This window comes from Pteropus vampyrus, unplaced genomic scaffold, assembly GCF_000151845.1.
Source record: "Pteropus vampyrus isolate Shadow unplaced genomic scaffold, Pvam_2.0 Scaffold173, whole genome shotgun sequence".
Classification (NCBI taxonomy): domain Eukaryota; kingdom Metazoa; phylum Chordata; class Mammalia; order Chiroptera; family Pteropodidae; genus Pteropus; species Pteropus vampyrus.
Window position 1 is genome coordinate 2841899 of NW_011888954.1, and position 13242 is coordinate 2855140.

Below are 13242 nucleotides of genomic sequence, written 5' to 3' on the forward strand. Positions count from 1 at the left end.
TGATACAAAGTTTACTTAACAAAAGGTGAAGAGAGATTCTGGTCTTGGGGCATATTTTAGTCATGCAGGACTATTTCAAAAGCCACAGAACCGGAAGGATTCCAGACAGCCCATGAAATAGGCAAGGGCCACGGCCAACCCCAACAATGCCTTCACCTCCTCTGAGAACTGCAGCCATCCTTGAGCTCCCCACTGCAGTGAAGAGAACACCCTACAACGCAGAGGGCAAATCCAGGGTCTCCTCCTCAGCCTCCTGCCTTCTTAAAAGTGAACACGCGCCCCGACCCCTCCCCGCCGCCAAGAAAATTCTCTTTTAAAAAAAATAACTTCGAGGAGAGGAAAATTATGCCATCTTCCTTTCGGTGTTACTGGCCCTGCGTGCATGGGCCAGGGCTTATTTTCAAGGCTAGCTTAAGGAAGCACTTTTCCCTGGGGAGTGCCCGCAGATGAAAAGGTACTGGTGGCCTGTGGAGGGCGCTAAGCAGTTTCCAGTCACCCAGCTGGAGGATTTGCTCACTTGGAGAAAACAAGCTCCATGAGAACAAGCTTTCTGAGCGCGCATTGGCTGATACATTGCTAATAGCCTATACTCACTAACTTTCAGGATGAATTTTTCATGGGAATTATTTAATTCCAAGTCAGTTTCCCATTCTGGGCACTGAACGTATTTCTCATCTCTTTCCATATCTTTCCATCACCTCCTTTCTCAGGCGATGTGTAATAAAGGAGGCAAACCCAGGGAAGAGGAGGAGAAACCCGCTTCCCAAACTAAGGCCATTCAGTACCTTTCAAAGGCACACAGGTTCTCCTTGGGTTACCTGCACATTAAATTTGGCCTTGGTGACAGAACACCAGAAGAAACAGCTGACTCCACTGGCTAACTGACATAAGTTATTTCAATGCCCCCAAGGAGGGCTAAAATAAATACCAAACTACCTTAATTGGGAAACCCAGAATTCTCAGGCATCATCTCTTCTCCTTGCCCCACAAGCACAAGTCAAACACACACACACACACCCACACACTCACTCACTCGGTGAACTTGGATATAATAAGGGCTTGTGACAGAATAAAATATATACATATATAGACCTAGAATCTGAAAACCTGATTCTGAGTTTCAGCCAAGCACTGACTAGCTGTGTGATCTTGGACAACTGACTAGCTGTGTGACCCTGGACAAGTTCCTTAACCCCTCTGAGCCTGGATCTCCTTTCCTAGGTATATGGTTAATCTGCTAGTCTCGTTCTTCTTGCTCAAGTTACCATAGCCAGTACTAACTAGTACTTAGTCCTGAAACTCAGCACTTAGTTTGCAGGTGGAGGACAGACCCCTTTCCTAGGTCCCCACTGGCTCCCTTTCCCTCGGTACCAGTTCTTGCTTCTCATCCCTCCCACCCCCACCTCAGAACAAATCCCCCAGTGTAAGACCCAACACCCCACCTTGAGAATGCCAGTGCCTTAAAGCCAAGATCCCACATCATGCTCTACCCCTACTGGTTTGCGCCCAGCTCAGGCTAAGTTGGTTTTGTACTGTTGCCCACTCTTCTCTTGGGGAGGTGGGTGGCATCACTGTTGCCTGGCACGGTTCTGCTCAGTCCTACCTTGGTTTCTTTCTGAACCTGACAGGAGCTCCCAGAAGGTGGTGCTGGCCAGGACTGTGCTGCTTCAGGCATCTCACAGGGTAGCTGTGATGATGAGGCAATGCCATATGAAAGTGAAAGCATTACGGTGCTTACCAAGTTAACTCTAAGCTCCTTATTTTGAATCCAAGACAGTCGTCTGACCCTGTTTCCCTTCCAGAATTATTCTCCCCATATTTGTCTCCTCCATCACCCCACGCTCCAAAGAAATTGGGCTGACTCCTACAAAACGCTGTGGCTTTCCACCTCCTGTCTTTGGTATGCAGTTCTCTTAACTGGGGATGCCTACCACTGGCTAAAATCCTACCTGTCTCCGCCAGTGTCCACCCAGATGCCATCTTTTTCAAAAAGCCTCTGCCTTCCATCCATGTGCAGATTCCTTCTCCATGGGCCAGCCTGATGCTGTTTCGTCTTCCTTACAGGAAAGCTCTAACTCTTGTGGTTTGTTCCATGGCCAAGGCAGAAATAGCCGCACTCAAACCAGGGAGAGGGCAGGAGATGGGTGCTTGGAAATCAAGGGCAGGAAGTCCAGACATTAAGTCCAGAACCAGGACATGGCCTAAGGGCAATCCACATCTAAGCATCAGGCATCAGTCCCACATGCATTTCTCCCACTGGACCATGAGCTCCTGGGGAGTGGGGACCAATTCCTAGCATAGACCTTGGCAGGTGGTTAGTGCTTAGAAAGTGTGATGAGTGGAATGAATGAGCACATGAATGGGAAAATGAACGAATGAGATGCACAATGCAGTGTCAAAGTTAGTGGGGAATTAACTAGGAAACAGGGTATGAGAAACATCAGCAAAGGCAGTTTGTCCAGATGAATTCTCATCAGCAGGTTTTCTTAACTGGTCCCCTTTCAAAAATTGAGGAGCTGCTTCTTTGGGAAATGTGCTGGAAACTCACAGAGCAGGCAGTGGTAGGAGGAGCAGCATGCAAAGACACGGGGGGCGGGGGTGGGGGGACCAGACAGGAAGTAGAAGGAATCCTGGCCCAGAGGCACCTGCTATCTCAGCCTCCATGGTCTTTCTTCCTCTCCCCCAGTGAGGACTCATTCTGAGGCTCCGTAGGTGGCTCTCAAACAGCTGCCCAGGGCAGCAGACACAGATCTCCTGTAAAGCCACTTCTAGAATGTTCAGAAACTCCCTGCTGCTCCCTTCCAAAGCTCCCTGAGAGTCTGAGATGCTCTGGAGTGAAGCGCACTCAGAGCCACTGCCAACATGCTCACAAACTCCTGTCTTGAAAAATGGTGCACAGGAAGGACCAGGATGCAGCAGATGGGGAACTTGTTTGCAAAAGCTAAGTGTCTGTGATGGGTTTCCCCTCCCCACTGCCTTGATGTGGAATCACCAACTCTGTGCTGAGCCGGTGGAATAGCCTTGACTCGGAGGGAATATGAACATTTTTTATGCTTAGCTGTTCCAGCCGTAAAGATTTTTATCCTATTACTACTAAGTGACGAGTACAAGGAGAGAAATGATGATGATCTTTGGCAGTCATTCCAACAGAGTAAATACAAGGAGGGAGAAATGTGAGCCGAGGCTGGGCCACTGCCCCTTCATTTCCCAGGATGAAAAGGAGCAAAGGAAAAACGTCTTCCTGATGAGATGTATCGGAGTGTGGAATTTTCCCTCCAGGAAAGCAATGGCATCCCACTGTCCGAACCATTAAGCAAGGCACTGGACAAAGGCCAGGAGAATGTGCTGAGAGGAGCAATCAAACCCAGCTGGGCCAGGAAGAGGTAACCTCATGGGGCTTCCCAGCTCTAACTCCTTTCAACCCTCTGCTCATGGGTTCAGTCCTCCCTGCCACCTGCTCCCCTGCAAGCAAAGCACCCCCATAATAAGTATTGCTAGGCAACCACTAAAACATACATTTGCTTTATCAAGATAGTTCCCCCCTTCTCGAGGGGTATGCCCTCATTTAAGGGCTTCTTGACTGCCAGATGTTTTATGTGCTACGTGGATGATGGCAAATCCAGCTATTGTCACCAGGATGTGGGGACAGCGGTGGGTGGGGAATGGGACAACCAAAAAAACCAGGACTATTTGTTGGGCCAGTCAATGCTTTATATACAGCAGAAGTCCCCTGGGAAATCTCAGACTCACCCCAGCTAGATGCTGTCTCCTCCTTCCATTGAGAGTCATTTATGGCACACCACCTCCTCCTTGGTATAGAAGGCCATGACTTATTCAACCCTGTAACCCCTCAAAACTTAGGCAGTGCCCCGGATACTAAAACATTTATCCCTGTTAACAGAAGTGTGGGCCGTCGGGGGAAGATTTAGGGTTAAGATGCCCCGACACAAGCACAATCGCTTATTCACACCGAGGTAGGGTGGGAGAGCGGAGTGTGCACATGTGTATATTTCTGGGCTAAGAGACCACCGTGGAAAAATGAATTGATCTATAGTTGTGTGGCGACTTACAGAATGATAGAGCTTTGAGTCCAACTTTAGGTGAGAAAAAGCCACGAGAGAAGCAAGGACATGTGGAAGGCCACTGCTGATTACCTCGTCCCCACTCCACGTTACAGGCTTAAATCAGGGACAAGACCGAGTTGCAGTGAAGACGTGTCTAAAGGCCGATGCCAGCAGGTTTCAATCTCAAGATTGTGAACATGTAAAATGTGATGTAAGGAGTAGTTGGAGGGCAGGTGGTTAACCCCAAAGGGTGAGTGAGCAGGGGATCCATCAGAAACTGTGGACGCTCACTTTCTAAACTACCTTGGTGTGGGCATTTCTCACTGCCCACCCCATGGACCCCATAAACCCTGACAAAGTGGAGTTTGAAGCCTGCCCCAGGCTCATCTTCCACTCCTCTCCTCAGTTACACCATGCTCCAGGTAAACCCAGCTGCCTCCCAAACACTGTGGGCTTCCCGGGGCAAAGGACCAAGAGAGACGTGGTGACTTTATCCTATTCCATACAGGAAAATTAAGCCCTTGGCCTATCCTACCACATGACGCCATGCCATGATGTGCTCGTCAGGGGTCCACACTGCCAATGCATTAGGTTTTTCAATCAGCACAGAGGCCTGTTGGTTGAAAACTTTCACAGCCTTCCTCCTTTCTCCCTGTCCTCACCTCACCTGCTGCATCTTTGGATTCCTAGGCAATTCACCCCATCACCCGCCCTTTCTGCAGTGATTGTTCTAATGCTCAGCTAATAGTTCTCTGTTTCAAGCTCTGTCCAAACGTGTCCTATAAATCAGAATCCAATTACTTTGGTAAGAAAATTGGAAGCAAATTTAATAAGCTCAGACCCCTCCTACAGGCTGTTTCTTCACTATTCTCTTTTTAGTAATGAGAACTCTTTAAAGGAAAAAGCATTTTTCCTTTAACTGAGTCTACCTACTCTCCAGATCCCTCATCTGAAGCCCCTGAGGATAGAAGGAAAACAGAAAAGGGGCTTCTTCTAGCTCCTCTTCTTCTTTGCACATGAGGCAGATAGGAGAAAGTAGTCAATTGTCTTTCCAGTCTTACTCTCCCTTTTATTTGTTCAAAAACATTTATTGAATTCCTATCACGCACCAGGCACAGTAGTAGATGCTGCCAGATCACTCCCCCTAGAGGACAATTGGTGTCATAACTAGTAGAACCTTAGCTGCAAGGCATGATGGGAATATAGAGGTGGACCAGTGGGAGGGAAGCCTGTATCAATGGGGTCCAGCGAGTGTCAACGGCCCTGGGGTCCAGGAGTGGCCCTACCGTAGGAGCTTCTTGGTAAAGGTGATATTGACTGCTAGGAGAATGTCAGCATATAGACTTTGTGGTTGAAGAAACCGGGAGAAGAGGGAGGAGAAGGAAGGAAGCAGAGAAAGCCAAAGGTTTGCACAGGGCCTGAGATAGATCCTGTCACCTAGAGACTGAGGGAAAGTGCTACAGAACGTAGGCCAGTGGGTGGCCTTATTCCAGGGCTTTGACTTTCTACTCAAACCCTGATCCTTTAGGCTGGACCAACCCACCCATGATCTACAAAAATAAGCACAAGTGCAGGCTGATGCTCTATGGTTTTCAAATTTGAATGAATCAGAATAACCTGAAGTGCTTGTCAAGACATAGGCTGCTAATCTCCACCCCAGAGTTTCTGATTCAGTAGTTCTAGGCAAAGCTTAAGAATGTGCATTTCTAACAAGTTCCCAAGTGATGCCTGTGGCTTCTGGGCTGCTGGTTTGGGGAACCATCTTTGAGAATCGTTGTTCCAAGCCTTTGCTATTCCAAATGTGTTGCATAAACCAGTGGCATCAGAATTACCTGGGAGCTTGCTAGAAATGCAGAACCCTACTGAATCAGAGGTTAGCTTCTGAATCAGATGATGTGTTTGTCAATTTAAATTTGAGAAACACGTACCTGGAACAGTCATCTTAAGCCTGGTTGCTCGTAATAATCATTTGAGGAGCTTAGAAAAGAGAGACTTCAGCTGGTCAGAGTATGGGTATCAGCATTTTAAAAAAGCTCCCCAAGTGGTTCTCCTACGAGGCCTGGATCGAGAACTGATGAGGTTCATGCTCCTGCCTATACTCCATGACCATATGTTTGGGTTTGACTCTACCACTCCCATTTCTCTAGCATTGAACTTAACCTTGAAAACCTCCTCTGTTCCTCTGCCCCACTACCACTCCTGACAACTTAGTGATCTTCCTTCCTAATATCTGAGTTTTGGTTGCATCTCTTGCCTGAGCATCTACATTTTTCTCAGGGGAGCCCTCCCCTTCCATTCCAGGCCCTACAGTCTCAGCCTATCCACACTGTTGCTCTGTAATAACAACAACAATAGAAATGTTTTGACGATTTACTATGGAGTAAGTAAGTACTTTACGTATATTTTATTTGATCCTCACAAAATCTGCATTAGGTAGGTATCATTGTCATTTTTATCCTTATTTTTCAAAAGAGGAAACTGCAGTCCAGAGAAACGAGGTAATGGTGAGTTCACTCAGGTAAGTCAGCAGCACAGCCAGGACTGGAAACAGGGTGATGTGATTCCAGAGTCTGTACTGCCTTCTGCTTGGTTCTGCCTTTCAGGGAAGATATGGCCTCATCCTGTTGCTGGATGAGACTGCATGCATACATCTCATTCTTGAGAACTCAGGTAACGAGCAGGGCTGGCTTTACAGCAGTGGTTCTTATTGCAATTTTGTCCCCAGGGGACATTTGTCAATGCTAGAGACATTTTTGGTTGTCACAATTTGGAGGTGCTATTGGCATCTAGTGGGTAGAGGCCAGAGATGCTGCTAAATATCCTGTAAGGCACAGGATAGTTCCACAACAAAATATTATCCAGCTCAAAATGTCCATTTCTGTTGAGAATCCTTGGTCTACAGGATGTAGGTCACCTGCAGCCATAGCTGGTCGGAGCTGTGGCAAGCATTGTCCAAGAATGGGCCCTAGGGCTCTATGAGACAGGTAGGCAAGCCCCACACATTGCAACAGGATGAAGTCAGGATATAGCAGAAAGGCTGGAATCTCAGGAGGATTAAGAAACTTATCTGGTGACTTCAACCTCATGGACACAGATTCCCTAGGAGGCAAGGGTTGAAAATGGGAGATCTTGTAGACAGAAGGTCAACCCACAATGGGGCCCATTTGAAGGAAGAACAGTAGGCTTCACAGGCAGTCTCTGGAACTCTCATCACAAGAGCGATGTGGGCACAGGGTCAGCCCTACATGAAACTTGGCCTGGAGATAGCTGATCCAACTGCTGTCCTCTCACAGTGCTAGCCTGGAGCTTTGCACACAGTAGGTGCTCAATATCCTTGCAATGGTCGCCTAGCCCCATATGCTTGTCTTCATTCCCAATCTCCTGTCCTCTCTCCTTCCTGCTCTTTCAGATTAAGATCCATAAATCTGAAATAGTCGAAGTAACACAACCACAGCTCCCACAGGGCAAGGTAAGTGCCTTGAGGCAGACATATGGCTGATAACACTTTTCCTTTTTGTTTCCCAAAGGTTGTCTGGATTTCATCTAAATCCTCTCTTCCCTTCTTAGTGTAATCCCAGCAGATCATACTTACTGAACAGAAGGAACCCACTGGGTTAGCTGCAGAGCCTGAGACTGGACCAGGTAAACTTGGACCTTTGGGGGCAGGCTCAGTTCTTCATCCACGACCCTCACAGATGTCCAGCCCTTATAAAATTCTTTCATTTCTAGCCTCTCAGATTATAGAATAGGGGACACATGGAAATTTGTCCTGCTCAGGATATCTCCATGTACCTGCCTGCTCCGTGAATTCCCAAAGCCTCCCTGCTGCAGGTGAGAGTATTCAGAGATGCCTCTCTGACAGCTCTCGCTCAGATGCACCAGCTCCTTTCCTGGCCTGGAGGCGTCTCTCTGTCTCCCTGGAGGGCCTCCGCACCTGGACTCAGGACAGGGAAGGCACCAAAACTGAGACCCTGGGGTCTTCTCAGCCTCCATCTCCTCCCTCTTCTCTGTTCTCCTATGTGTAATCTCAGGGAAATAAAATAACCTAATATTTAAATAAAATGCTACCAGAAACCAAGGACCAGGGGCAGTGCTGGGGAATTTTAATAGCAATAATACAAGATTCTGACTTTAAGAAGCTTTCAGGCCAGCAGCAGCGTGTGTTCTGGGTTTAGCCTGTCCCCGAAGTCTCTGGTTGTAGGGGACTTCCAGGCTCTGCTGCTAAGGAAGTGTCTCATGGGTACCTCAAGGGGAGACTTAAATTCAGACTGTCATAGTTAGATAAGGCCATAGATGTCATCCTGCCCATCTTCCTGGCTTTAGCCGTGGGGGAAATTAGGACGCCAGGTCCATTTTGGAATAATGGTGATTGACAAGGGCTGGTTGAGCCCCTCTCCACAGCATACGTGTTGTGTAAGTCAAGATGTCAAGTTGTACAGCCTAGCTGGGGAAACTGAGCATGCCAGCCTTCACATACTGCCAACGTAAGCACCACCAGATTGACCAACCTCATTAGTCATGCAAATTCTGATTGCCTTGCTTGTAAATCCCAGTGTCCACATCCACGATTTGGTGCCCACAAACCCAAACATAGAAATCTAAAAAGCTAACACCAATCCTACAGCTTCCCAATTTAACATTGCCTTAAGCCCCTCTACCCCAAGCATGCCAGTCTGCTATTTGGGGCTGGGGCAAAGTCAATTTTATGCAGCAGGCAGGAAACACACTCTTCCAGGCCTCTGGCACAGCTGGGCTTCCAAGTTTGGAGGCCAGGAGGCCAGGAGGGGTTGAGACCGGAAGGACTGGGAAGTGGGTGAAGTGCCTTCACAAAGACTCTTTCTGCTGGGTAATTAAGCTTTCCACATTTGCACAGGCCTGATCTCTGCAACCCAACTGAAGGTGTGGCTGACCAAGGGGACAACAGGATGTAGGCTGATGAGCTGCTCTGAAATAGACAGAAGACCCAATGGCAAGTGAAGAGGGCCCTCTGGCTTCTCTTCTCATATGGCAAAGTGTGCCTGGGTGTCAGAGGAAGGACTTCTCCCAGAGACAGAAGACACCACCATCCTGACTTCCCAGGTCTGCCCACCCTGCCCTTCCCCAGAAGGAAAGCCAGGATGATTCATTGGAATCTGCCAGGGGAACACAGGCTCTGTTATAGGGTTTTTTCTGCTCTGTGATTTGCTTAGGGTGTCCATGGGTGAGAAGGGCAAGGTGCTGGTGGAAGAAGCCTCAGGGTGCTTTGGGATGTCTCAACTATCAGCAGCACAGACAATGTAAATTACTACATCGCAAACCCCCTAGCATCCAACTGGCAACAAATGGGTTGCCTGCCCCAGTTCTTGGCCATGGGCACTGCACAAATCAAGCCTGCTGTTGATCCGTCATGACTGCAGGGAGGGATAGAGAGTAACAGAGTAAGGAAGAAGTACCTCAAATGACGAGTGTCCGGGATGGCCCGATTGCTGGAGATCCGCTCGCTTTCCCGCTGGTTGAAAGCATACAGCTTATAGGGGTCGTCACCCACACGCCACTTTTTGGCATTCAGATACCGCCGCTCATCAAACTGGTCCCACAGGTCATCCCAGTCAGCATCCAAAATCTGTGTGACATGGACAGGAAGTCTGTGAGAATGGCTCTCGGCCCTCCACCAGCCGCTCTGTCCATCTGTCGGTGTCCAACCGCAGACACTAGGCTTGTTCTGGCAAGGTGTAGCTCAAAGACCCAGCCAGAGGTAGGACGTTAATAAAACCATCAGCAACAAAAATAACATACAGAACAACGACAGTAAAGACACTGCTCAATATCCTGCGTTGTGCTGAGATTGTTATGTGACCCTGTGTATCTCTCACAGTATCTCTATGAGATGGATATTGCTCATATTCCCATTGTGCAGACAAAGAAACAGCCAGCGTAGGTTAAGTAACTTGGTCAAGATTCCACAATGAGGAACTGGATTCTAGTCTCCCGACCCCAGAGGCCACCTCTCCAGGGTAATTTGAGAACTTGTGGCTGAAACTACTCGCAGAGTAACTGGCACATGGTGGGTGCACAGTGACTATCATTCCCTCCTCTGCCATAGGAAGACAGCAACAGGAAGTGGGTGATCTACCTGTAATAGCGTGCTACCCACCAGACAGATACTCTGTGTGTTCCTTTCTTCCTCCAACCCAGGAATCTGTGATTATTTTTAAGAAGCATCAATGAGGGAGCAAGTAATACCCTTGCCATACGTGGTGACAGCACTTTAGAAGGTATAAGGTGGCTGCCTTATTTATGATCTCACTCCATACTCCTCAAACCTCTCTGCACTGAGTTGAAATCAAGGTTTCGCCAAGGTGACTGGCTGTTCTGGGTCACCCAGGTGGACAGTGGCAGAGCTCAAAGCATAGCTCATTCTCTTGGGGCCTCCAGTGCATTCATGCAGCGGAGGAGGTGAGAGGATTTACACTAGGAGAGAAGGCTGCCTCAACTGCCCTGCCCATGACGGCTCCACAGCCAGTAGATGCTAGCACTATCACCCCAAGGGGAGAGTCAGTCTGTATCCAACCAAGCTCAGGCCTTTCAGGTTCATCAAAGCCAAAAGAACGCTGTGTCTCTGGGAAGAACCTATTGACCAGCCTTGGACCTGGAATGTGACTAATGATGCTGGTCAATCCGGAATGTGAGGGCTGGGGCCCTGGGGCTGGCACTGTTAGCAAGGATGCGATGCTCATTCATGTTACTGACCCTAGTCACTGTGAAAGTATCTAAAGCTGCCTGGGTACCGCCCATCCCATCGCTGGCCAGGACGCCCTTTTGTACCTAGGGAACCGAACAGGAAGGCCCGGGGCAACCCTGCAGACGGCAGTGCAGACGCTCAGCCCACAGATGGCAGGTAAGTGGGCCACTCGCCAGTGCGCACATTTACCTCAGGCACCATTTGATCTTATCTAGTAATTGATCTCTTTCTCTCTCTGTTATCTCCTTTTGAAACAGCATTCTCCTGCTAATAGCACAAAATGAAGCTTTAGAAACCAGTGATTTTTATCCAATAATTGATTTCATTAATGTGATACTGCTGCTACACAGGGGAACTTGGGTGGGGGTGTGAAACCCCCAGCCCGTGTTGTGCGATGTCACAGCCTGAAAGCTGTCACCTGTGTTTGGAACATCACCACAGGGTGACCCAGACGTCCCATTTTCTAGGGAGGGACCATGGGGCCCTAAACCATCTCCGTATGGCTCATTCCCAATTTAATTCATTGCAATTCTCTAAATAAGCTATGAATCCCTACAGTGCTCTATGCTACAGAGGGGACGTGCCAAGATGGGGGGCTCCTGCCCTCATGGGGTGGCAGTGTTGCAGAGAGACGTGCATGAAGACATCTCTAACACTTCTAACAGAGGCATGAAGGAAGTGGGGAGGGCCTCCTGGAAGAAGCGCCCATGGGTCTGAGCTTGAAGGATGAGCGGAGACTTGACTTTGCTTAAGTGGAGGTGGGGAGAAGACATACATGTGTGGTGAAAATCCAGATGAAAGGCAGGAGAGCCTGGAGGAGGAGAATCTGTTCAGGGAATGGCTAGCTCAGGAATGGGGAGGCCAGAGCATGGACTGCAAAGAGAGCATGAGTCAAAGAAAACTCCGGCACACAGCTGGGTCTGTATGAAGCGGGTCAGGGGAAAACGTCTCTGGTCACGTGTAGGTTGGAGTGGAGGGAAGAGAGCTTCCGCAAGGAGGCCAACTGGGAGGTGACTCGGTAACCCAACCTGGTGGGAACGGCAGCCTGAACTGGGGCCCTGCTGGGGCCCAGATGGATGGTTCCAGCATCAGTGGGAGAAGCGGGTGGAAGGGAAGGCACCCACGAAGAGAGGGCTGACAACTGTCCTCTTGGCTTCATCCCCTACTCTATTCCCACCGGACTGGACCCAGGGCCAAGAGGTCACACGGCTGGGTGATCTGCTCAGCCAGGCAATCGCCATCGTAAGGGCAGTTAAGCATCTTTTGCAGAATTCTCCTCCTTGGAGATGGCGCCAGGAGAGCTCAGTGGGATTCTGAGCTAGAGAGCCTAACCCCAGAGCAGCAGCAGCTAGGCTGGTGAGAGAAATCGCCTCAACAGTCAAGTCTAGGCTGTTCTTTGAGGGGGCTGCTCCCTCAGAGGGTCACATGTGCAGAACTGGTCCACACTTTTCTGCTCTGAGATCCACTGGCAGAGAATACCCTGCCCTGGGAGCTTGGCTTTCCTATCATGATATCTGGGTACATTAAATGATGGCGAAGTGGTGTTTAAAATAATAATACTACCATTTGAATAGCAATTATCATTTTACAAAGCAGCTTGCATAACTGTCACAGAATCCGTGCACAACCCCATTTGTACAGAAAGGGTTCGGCTTAGAGCGGCGTGGTGGCTTGCCCAAGCTCAATAGCTAGTTAAGTGAAGGGACTGCTGATTGAATCCTCCCCGGAGGCCCCCAAGGCCACAGTCTGCTCTGTCCACTTATGGACAAGAACCGGGGCATCTCATCTGTTGAGAGTGAGTGAGCAGAGTAGTGGACTGTGCCCACGCCTGGGTGGCTCTTACCACCCCTCACAGCCCCCAAGTAAGGCCCTACTTGATTTTCTGACCAGAATTTATTTTATCTAGAGCAAGTGTGTTTCAAACAGTAAGCATAATGCCGCAAACAGAAAACAAAGACAATCTTTTAAATAGAAGATATCTGATTAAGCCACCCAAACCACTGGCCAAGACCAGGGCTTAAATAATCTGGCACCCAGAATGAAACCTCAAAAGCACATCTGTTAAGTGGCTTAATCTCTTTCCTCACAACGGGCCTCCAGGAGAGATCTCGAATTCCCTCTCTTCCATCCTTTCCCAGCCTGTTTCCTCTCGCTCTGGTTTCAAGCTGCTCCCTGGCTCAGAAACCACGGGGATGGGTCTTCCCTTCTGTTCGGTTTTTAAGCTGCCTCTATTTTCTACTAATGTTTTTGTCTCTTTCCCTTCTTTCCCCGGCTTGGTATTACTAGCTCTCTCTTCATTGTCCTAATTATCTTCTTTTTCACCTTTAAAATGAGAAAATCTCTTTCTCTCGATAAGGCTTCTGTACTACTCTGAACTGTGTGGATGATGAATGAAAGTTATCAAGCTCGCCCTATCATAAAACGCCTTGGGGGGCGGGGAAACCTAGCATGTGTCAT

The 13242-nt window shown here is 48.8% G+C and overlaps 1 protein-coding gene across 1 annotated transcript in view; it reads right to left on the reverse strand.

Annotated features, from left to right (window-relative positions):
- The window catches only part of GALNT14 (polypeptide N-acetylgalactosaminyltransferase 14), a 195112-nt gene that overhangs the window by 62486 nt on the left and 119384 nt on the right, over positions 1–13242 (reverse strand). The window contains 1 exon segment of the mRNA XM_011370767.1: positions 9497–9666. Coding sequence (XP_011369069.1) covers positions 9497–9666 — 170 coding nt within the window.